The 10,105-nt window shown below is 41.8% G+C and overlaps 1 protein-coding gene across 1 annotated transcript; it reads right to left on the bottom strand.

Annotated features, from left to right (window-relative positions):
- Positions 1-362: 362 nt before the first annotated feature.
- Positions 363-3,442, bottom strand: LOC138896311 (uncharacterized). Its single transcript, XM_070181110.1, has 6 exons — positions 3,248-3,442; positions 2,889-3,128; positions 2,547-2,783; positions 1,677-2,240; positions 754-1,502; positions 363-660 (listed from the first exon to the last, which is right to left on the bottom strand). Exons 1-6 carry the CDS (start codon positions 3,440-3,442, stop codon positions 363-365), a joined length of 2,283 nt encoding a protein of 760 aa, XP_070037211.1.
- Positions 3,443-10,105: the final 6,663 nt, after the last annotated feature.

Consider the following 10,105-nt stretch of genomic DNA (forward strand, 5'->3'; position numbering starts at 1 on the left):
ATGAGATATGTGGTATAAGCACAGAAGTAATGCCTCAACTTTTGAGATATCCATGTCAAAGCACAGCAGGTGCGCTCCAGCAAAGAGTACCGTGCTTCATAGGGTGTGAATTGTTTACTCATATAATATATGGATTGCTCCTTTCTTCCCGTCTCATCGTGGTGTCCCAGAACACAACCAAAAGCCCCATCTAGTACAGACAAATAAAGCAGCAAAGGTCTCCTTGGTTCCGGTGGGACCAGAACAGGTGGTTTAGATAAATACTCCTTGATTTTGTCGAAGGCTTTCTGGCATTCTTTAGTCCAGCTCGTTGCGGCATCTTTCTTCAACATCTTGAAAATCGGCTCACATATCATAGTTGATTATGCTATGAAACGGCTGATATAGTTGATACGCCCTAAGAAACTCATCACATCTTTCTTATTCTTTGGAGGTGGTAAGTCCTGGATAGCTTTGACCTTTGACGGGTTCAATTCAATCCCACGGCGGATGACGATGAATCCTAGCAATTTTTTGGTAGGGACTCCGAAGGCACACTTTGCAGGATTCAGTTTCAGATGGTACCTTCGAAGTCGATTAAATAATTTTCTCAAGTCTACTATATGATCTATTCTTCTCCTGGATTTGATGATGACGTCATCCACGTACACCTCTATTTTCCTGTGTATCATGTCATGGAAAATGGTAGTCATGGCTCTCATGTAAGTGAATCCAGCATTCTTTAGGCCAAACGACATCATTTTATAGCAGTACATCCCCCATGGTGTGATAAAGGCTATCTTTTTAGCATCCTCTTCATCCATCCAGATCTGATGATACCCCGCGAAGCAATCCATAAAAGATTGGAGTTCATGCTTGGCACAGTTGTCAATTAGTATGTGTATATTGGGCAATGAGAAATCATCTTTGGGACTTGCTCTGTTTAGATCTCGATAATCAACACATACTTTGACCTTCCCATCCTTCTTCAGAACCGGCACAATTTTGGCTAACCAAGTCGGATATTCAACCACTTTGAGAACTTTGGCTTTGATTTGCTTAGTGACTTTCTCTTTTATCTTCAAACTCATATCTGGCTTGAATTTTCTGAGCTTCTGTTTCACTGGTGGACGCATGGGAACGGTGGGTAACTTGTGAGCCACTATGGATGTGCTCCGACCAGCCATATCATCGTAAGACCATGCAAAGATGTCTTCATACTCCTTTAGGAACTGGATGTACTCTTCCTTCTCTGACGGTGATAGGTGAATGCTTATACGGGTTTCCTTGACTATTTCGGAATACCCTAAGTTAACCGTCTCGGTCTCGTCCAAATTAGACTTGGGCTTGTTTTCAAAAAATTTCACTTCTCTGATAATTTCCTCAGGTATTACATCCTCTTCCAGATCCTCTGAATTACTATCCTTATGTTGCGTTGTCTTATTACATGCCACAGTCGTAGGTTCATCGGGATAGGTAATAATAATGTTGTAGATAAAAAATGTAAAGAATAATAATAAACACTAACAATAACAATGCATTAAATAAATCTTGAAAATGTCAAACAAGTACGGCTCGATGACTCGAGCAATTATTTCAAAACAAAATACGTTCAGAACAAAATACTGAAAATGTCTTAGATGCTCATAAAATTGCTTTAAAAATAATTGATGCTAATTGCCAATCTACCCAGGAACTCGACGGGCCCGGCATGGTGTAGCAGTCCAGTTCTTGAGAACAACTCCTTTCTCCATGGTCTGAATAGTAAGGTCTTCCTCCTCCTCCTCCTCCTCCTCCTCCTCCTCAACTATCACACTGCAGTCCATGTCTTCATCATCCAAAAATAGCTTCCTTATGCCAGCTAGAGCTTCATCTTCTTCAGACCCCCACATCATGTTGGCTTGATGCTGGTGTAAATGTGGTACCGGTTGTTCCAGTGGATAATAAGGACCACGCCATGGCGGCGACCAATCCTGATACTCTTGCCAAGTGTATTCATACCCAAGACCAAAAGTTGTACCATGACGCTTCAACTGTACCGGTTTGGTGGTCACTTGGAGATTCTTGCCGAGACCCTTGTCAGGCTCGTACCCGGTCCATAGCAATATACTTTCTATCTTGTTGCTCCACCATTTGTCCTTTTCAATTGCGTTGACGCGCTCAATGCGATGGTATGTTTCTCTACCTAGCTTCCTCTCGATGAATGGAATAGTCTGATTGGTATATATGGGATTACTCCCGTTTCCATGGATGATCACTTCCTAATGATTCCATTCAAACTTCACAACCTGATGCAGAGTAGAAGCTACGGCCCCAGCGGCATGTATCCAGGTTTGTCCCAATAGTAGATTGTAGGTAGCAGATATATCCAGCACTTGAAACTCAACATCAAACCAGGTTGGGCCCATTTGTAGGCTGAGGTTGATTTCTCCAATTATGGCCCTCTGAGATCCATCAAACGCCTTCACATTCATACTTCCTACTCATATCTCGTGCAGACCTTTACCCAACCTCTTCAGAGTAGTCAGCGGACATATGATAAGACTTGAACCCCTATGTATCAGGACCCTGGCGATGAATTTGTCCTCAAATTGCACTGTAATAAGTAGTGCCATGTTGTGACTAAGTCCTTCCGGTGGCAGCTCGTCTTCATGAAAAGTAATTTTGTGGCTTTCCAACATATGCCCGACCATGTTGGACATTTCCCCACTGGTGATGTTGGTGGGTACATAGGCTCCACTCAGCACCTTCATCAGGGCATTCTTATGTGTCTCTGAATTTTGCAGCAATGATAAAATGGATATCTGAGCATGAGTTTTGTTCAAATGGTCAATCACAGAGTATTCTCTTGCTTGCACCTACCTCCAAAGGTCATCAAGGACGATCTCGATGACAAGTGGCTTAGACACAGCGTCTTTGCTTTTTCCTCCCAAATGCTCGGGTGTATAAACCTTATCGGCTCTAGTCATGCCTTGTGCTGCACATGTTTCTTCCATTTTCTCTTTTTCTTTCCTTCTTTCCTCCGCAACATAATCCCATGGTATAGCTTTAGACTGGTAAGATGGAGTAGGTGCTACCATCATAGTGAAGGGTGTGGTTACCTCAACTTCAAATGGCATTGGTGTGGCTACTTCAACTTCAATTGGTGCCTGAGTTTGCACTACAATGGGTATAAGGGTGACTGGAGATGTTATAGGATCACCCCCCCCCGAATGAGTCCAATTGACCCTTCCGGATCCCATTCTTCATCGGTCTCTATCACATTTACTCCCTCATCGCTGTGATCTGGGAGAGGATTGTTACGAACATTAGGTGCAGTCTCCTTTGCTTGTATGACTTTAGTGTCAATTAATGTCTGGATCTTGTCCTTCAGAGTGCGAAATTCCTCAATGGTGTGACCCTTCATGCCTGAGTGATAGGCACATGTCTTTTTTGGGTTAATCCATCGAGAAGAGTTTTCCATAGCAACAGTGGGAATGGGAGTGACATAACCGGTAGCCTTTAGTCTCTCATAGAGTTGGTCTATGGGTTGAGCAATCTGAGTGTATTGTCTGGGTGGTCTGCGGTCAAAATTTGGCCTTGGTTTTTCATAATTCTGGCGGGCTGATGGTGGTGAGTGGTAATATGCGGGTTGGGTGTTATAAGTGTGGTAGGTGGCAGTAGGTTGTTGGTATCTGGGGGTGAAGGCTGGTATGCGGGTGGAGGTGTTTGGTATGTGAGAAGAGACTTCAGACTTTGGGCTACCATTACTGCACCCACTTCTTTCTTCTTAGAGATACCTCCCGACTGCAAAGCTTTATTTGTGGCCTGGAGTGCTTCAAAATTTGTCACCATTCCGCTTTTGATCCCTTCTTCTATTCTCTCTCCCAGCTTGATGATGTTAGAGAACTTATGGTTTTCAATAACCATCAACCTTTCATAGTATTGCGGGTCTTGAGCTCTGACGAAGAACTTATTCATCTGTTCTTCTTCAAGTACCGGTCTTACCTTCGCAGCTTCATACCTCCATCGAGTAGCATACTCGCAGAAGGTTTCCGTTGGTTTCTTCTTGAGATTTTGAATATAGAAAATGTCTGGTACATTTTCTGTGTTGAACCTGAATCGATCCATGAAATCTGAAGTCATGCTCACCCAATTAACCCACTTCTTTGGGTTCTGACTGATGTACCAAGACAAAGCATCTCCAGTGAGGCTCCTCATGAACAACTTCATACATATTCATTCATCTTTGCCAACTCCTACCAACTTGTCACAATATGTTCTTAGATGCACTTTTGTATCACCATTTCCGTCGAACATTTCGAACTTGGGAGGTTTGTAACCCTCCGGTATTTCTACATCCAGTTGTATGCATAGGTCCTCATAATTCAAAGCCTCAATGCCCTTTCCAACTTCGACACTCTGAACTCTGCCAGTGAATTGCTTGAGTTCTTCTGCCATGTCCTTAATGAGCAGGTCCTTCTCGGTGGACTCCGGTAGATAGGGCTTGTTGTGGGGTATGGGGTAAAGTTTCCACATATATGGGATTACTTTAGTGGACTCCGGGAATCTGGGCATAATGGTGGTCATTGGTTGAGTTTTGTGGATCAAGAGTAGGCTGTGGTGCATTATGAGAGGTGTGATATGTGGTTGTTTGTGGGTATTGAGTTGGATGGTGATGGTGTTGTTGAGGAGTAAGTACCGGTGGAGGGTTGTGGTTCTGAGGAGGTGTGGCAGATTGATGTGGTGCGGGAGGATTTGGCGGTGGGTTTTGATTTTGTATGTTTTGGGGAGGTGTTGGGTTTTGGGAATTTTGTGTTTTGTTGGTTGATATCAGGGATGTTTAGGGTGAGGGAAAGGTTTGCCAAGTTCCGGACCTGGTCAAGTTCCCCTTGTAGCTCCAATATTTTCTGTTCCGGGCGTAGGAAAAATTCATTCTATGCTGGAGTACTCCGACCGTCCGAAGTTTCAACGTTCTCTACATTGTCCTTTCTGATACCGCTTAAATCGTCCATTTTTCCTTTCCCTTTCCTTTTGCCTTTAGGATCACTTGGTGGAAGAAGAGGTGGAGGACCTCTGGATCTAGTATGATATGCGGATGATGCCAGTATGCACGAACCAACCTTGGGGAATGGGAATAATCAAAAGAAAGAAAAATAAAAGGTAACCAAGTCAGTAAGGGTTATTGAAAGAATGTTTGCAATATTGAACATGCTTTGCAAAATCATGTAACAAATTCGCGTCCTAATTTGGGGGACCTCGTTGTGCCCGAGGTAGGCCTAAACGACACATAGACTGGAAGAAAATTGATGCCAATAATTGTGTTATTTCATTAATGCGAAAATGAATCAAATCCTTACTAAAACGACAATAATAAGAAAGTTACAAATGGCATTTGCCTTATTAAAGTCGAAATCTAAAACTAAGCTAAAAAGTAGTAAAGAACATCATTTCCTAATCTACTTGGTCCCAGAAGGACCTTCCTCGTGCTTGGCTCTCTTGACTCCATCAATCAGATTCCCCAGGTCGCGCATATCCAACAATAGGTAAGCCTTTGCTAGATTCCCCCCTCCATTGCCATCCGTGTTCTGACAATCTGAAAGCCTCTTTCTCATCTTTCCCTCAAGCTCCATCAACCCTTGCTCTAAATATTCTAATCTTTCTGTTGATTTAGTGGCGGTTTCCCTCCATTCATTGATTGCTTCCATATCCACTTTGTGTTGTTCTATATGCCTAGCTTCAGACTCGGAGACCCTTTTGCGTAACCTCCTATACTTGACTTGTGCTTTAGCAGCGTCATCTATGATCCTATTTTTCAGATTAATTCCCGGCTTGACGTCTCCTTCTATATCTTCTACTTACCATGATGGGTAGAAGTACACACGGCCTGCATGATACCTATCCGGCTCAATAGTATCCTTTTCCGTAATGACCTTCTGATTCCACATATGTTGTGCCTCAAACTTGAATGGAATAACATCCCCTTTAAAATCTACTTTGTACTGGATCATGTTGGAAACCCGAGGTATAACCTATTTTCTTCCAGCTTGTCTCATTACCCTTATAGGAGCATAAGGATAGATTCCCCTCAACCCGATCAGTGCTAGGTGAGTAGTCTCTCTTGACCTGATGATGAACTCACTGCTAGGAAACCATTCAAACATCCAATGTACCTGCTAGTCCGTCAGACTGCTGAAGAAACACACCCAGCTCACTGCATTTCCAGGTTGTGCAAACCTGTCTGGGATAAATGTCATTCCCTTTGGGTGATGGTAAGATATGTAGTCATTCAATGGTCGATGCAAAAGCTCTTGGCAATATTCTCCTCTTTGAAAATGCTCTAATAACCAAACTTGCAGTAACAGATTACAACCCTCAAAGTGCCCGAACCCCTGCTTGCATCGATCTAGAGCGCAGTACATCTTGGCTAGGATCATTGGGATGATGGTATAAGTCTGTCCCTCAATGCCTTCCATCAAAGTCCTGGCGACCATGGCTAAACGGGTATGAATCCTTCCCCCTTTCATTGGAAACATCGACAACCCCAAGAAGCAGACAATGAACACATAAACCCGACGGTGCGTCCAACCCAAGGAAGTAATGGCAAGTTCATCATGATGAAGGCGATATGACTTATTGTGCCCATAACACTTATAAAGGAATTCAAATGGGATGTATGACTTCTTCAAACAAAGCAACTCATCATTTTTCTTGAAACCCAACATTTTCAGAAAACAGCAAGGGGTGCGATTCTCTGGCACTAATAACCCTGGACTATCCCACGGCAGCTTAGCGAAACCTCTTATTTCTTCTAAGAGAGGAGTTATTTCTATGTCACAGCGGAAGACGGCCCTTTTATCATCCCAAAACATAGTAGCGGCCTCAATCAATGCTCTATTCGGTCGGATTTCTAACAAGGACGGCAAATTACCAAGGACCCTTCTCACATGATTCTTATCGCTAGGCACGAGATTTTTCCACCAATCAAGTAGCAGAGGTGGGATGTTTTGGACCATGCCGAACCTGGGGACTTCGTGCTTCATTTTCTGCAAACAAATAAAGTTAGCCCTTTCCCTCTCCAGATTTGACTATTTATACACTAATGATAAACATATTGGCATATTTTCTCCAAGTAATGCACATAACGTGACGGTGTCCATTGGGATTGTGGAAATCCCATCGGACTTTGGACAAGGCTTATCTTAGCGGGCTATCACGTTAGCAACGTTCTAACCCGTACTAGGTTTAACATGATGCATGTACATTTAATATTGGAGTGAGGTTTCTAGAATGTCCTAGACGGGTACTCCCAAGTGGACAACTTGAGAGGGAAAGGCACGGGACCGTCGACTGCACCGTTGATCGACTAGTCTACCGCAAATAAGCCTTTCTGATTTAAAAGGGTAATTTTGGAAGAGCGTGGACACTCATCAAGAGCCGCTATGTTGATAATTGGCACGAGTGGAGTATGATGTGGAGCATGCTTTATGTAGAGATAATAACACATTGCCAAGTATTTGCATGATAAATATATAAAAAGCGGTAAATAAAGTATTAAGGTAAAACATGAAAAACATATAAGAAAGACAAAGGCAGAAGTTAATCCGTGGAATATATGCGATAATGTAATAAAGCAAACAAGGGAGTAGGGACGGGAGAGGCATGATATATCTAATGAAGAGCAGTTAGAGCAACTAATGGAAAATAGGGAAAGGGGTGTGCATGTTATAACAAATTTAAGTAAATAAATGTGGAGAAGGGAAGGGATGTGCATGTTATAACGGGTTTAAACAAGAAAAGGTGAACGGGAAAGGGATGTGCATGCAATAGCAAAATTTAACAAATAAAGATGAAAAGGAATGTGCGTTTTATAACAAAGAAAACTAATCCACATAGGCCAAGTTCATTATGGTAAGAGCCTAAGTGTAAATCCCCAGCAGAGTCGTCATACTGTCGTGACCCGTTTTCTCGCGAAAGCGGATTTCGACGTCGTGACAACTCCTTTTGGAATGGGATATAGAGTGCTAAAGGAGAAAAGTTGCCACCTAACGATTTTTAAGGTGCATTAGGGCACCTATTTGCAAATAACTCTGCTTGACTAGTCAACGCCACTAAAGATCGGGTAAGGGCTCAAACTACTTCAAAGAGAAGGTATTAGGCACTCTTTGATGTCCACAACTGTGGGCCCCAGCCGAATTTAAGATTATGTGGATTACATTTTAAACTAGGTGATCAAATAAACAAAGGGAATTCAGAAATCAAAGAATTTTATTACAACATGATTAGTACAAGTCTTAGTACGAATATAGGGATACAATTACTTAGATATAATAACCACACATAAAGAAGAAAAAAATGGGGTCCTAAGTTTTTTAGCTTAAAGGATCACCCCATGCAACATAAATAATACTTCATAACTCCCTTGGAATAGGGAATTACTCATATTATTCAGCGGGCACAGACTATCATCTTCTGCTACCCGATTACTATGTTAAAGTGGTTATCTAAAAGCGTTCTAATTCAATTCTAAGTCGTACCCTATGCGTGCACTACCCGTCCCATACCTATGGTCCAGGAGGTATTAGACCTCTATTTGGATGCTTCTAGACCTCACTTAGGCTGCTCTGAAATGTCAAAACTAGGCGATATACAAAAATACATTGGACTTCACATATAGGCAGTTAAGGTTCAAGTTTGCCTCCACACTTAGGCAACAAATGCACGCAAGACAAACTTCATGTTAAGAAATTTGGAATTAAGAAACTTAAATCCCTATATACATGATTTCTACGTGACAAGGCATCAGGGCTTGCAAACAGTTTCAGAGGCCAGGCATTGCTCATAGACAGGATTATACGATTTGCATGCTGATTAATGAAATTGCAGATTTCCGGTTATTAAGCATGTTGTGTCTAGATGAATCGTGCAGTAAGGAATAATGAAAGGACCATTGGGAAGATCCCATAAGTGCTTAATAAATCATATTGAGAGGTGGACGAAACATTGTTGTCCTATAGACAGGATCTTTAATGCTTAGCACTTGGAGCTGATTTTATCATTACACTCAACCCTATAGACATGTTTTCTAGGTGAACAGTGCTATACAGTAATGAATGAGATGATTAAAATCCTATAGGCATGGTTTCTAGTGAACAGTACGAGATAATAGCAAATGAGGTGATCAAAATTCTATAGGCATAATTTCTAATGAATATGCTGAAATGAATTGAAAGAAAGTTCATTGGCATTTGTTCCTATAGGCAAGTTTTCTTGTAACACATAGCAGTAAGAATAATTACAGCATTTGAATTCATGTTTGCCAACAAACTATATGTGTGTGTGTGTGTGTGTGTGTGTGTGTGTGTGTGTGTGTGTGTGTGTTTATCCTAATGACATAGTTTCTACAATGCACATATAAATTGAACGGCACATATAGCAAGTGAATCAATGAGTCCTATAGGCATGTTGTCTACCCCTTTTACACAAACATTAAGAATCTACCCCTTCCCCATTTTTACTAACACCCCAATCATTTTTACAAAAGTTATTACAGGCCCAATAATAAGTAAGATACAAAATATTATACAAATAATGACAATAGCCCATAGCTGGCCCGAACAAAAAAACCTAGCACTGTCTGGAACTTCAACAGCATACCCAGATTTTCAACAAAGAGCCATGTTCATCAACACAACCCAGAATCCATAGAAGAGCTCGAAGCCAAATCACACAATCATATTGCCAAGCATCGAATTACTTAAACCAACCAGCTTACATGTTCATGGGATATAATTGAGGTTCCAATATTAGGAGAAATGATTAGGGACCCAAATCCTAGTGTGTCAGAGTTCACAAGGGCCTCAAAAGGACCCCGAGCAGTGCTCACACTAGGGAGGTCAGCAGTAAAAGCCTTGGTAGCCTTGGCTTTCAGCCGGCTAAGAATAAAAAGTTGAGAGCACAGGTGACAAGTGAAGGAGAGTGAACCAAAGTTGAGAGACAAGAATTGAGGGACACATACATAGTCAAGTTGAGCATATAAAGAAGATAATCGAACAGGTCACAAGATTTAAGAACAAACTTAGAAAAGATTTAGAAACAAGTTCAACACTTAGCGCATAGGCAGTCACACATTAGCAGAGTTAAGGAA

The sequence above is a fragment of the Nicotiana tomentosiformis genome, chromosome 7 (genome assembly GCF_000390325.3).
Source record: "Nicotiana tomentosiformis chromosome 7, ASM39032v3, whole genome shotgun sequence".
Taxonomy (NCBI): domain Eukaryota; kingdom Viridiplantae; phylum Streptophyta; class Magnoliopsida; order Solanales; family Solanaceae; genus Nicotiana; species Nicotiana tomentosiformis.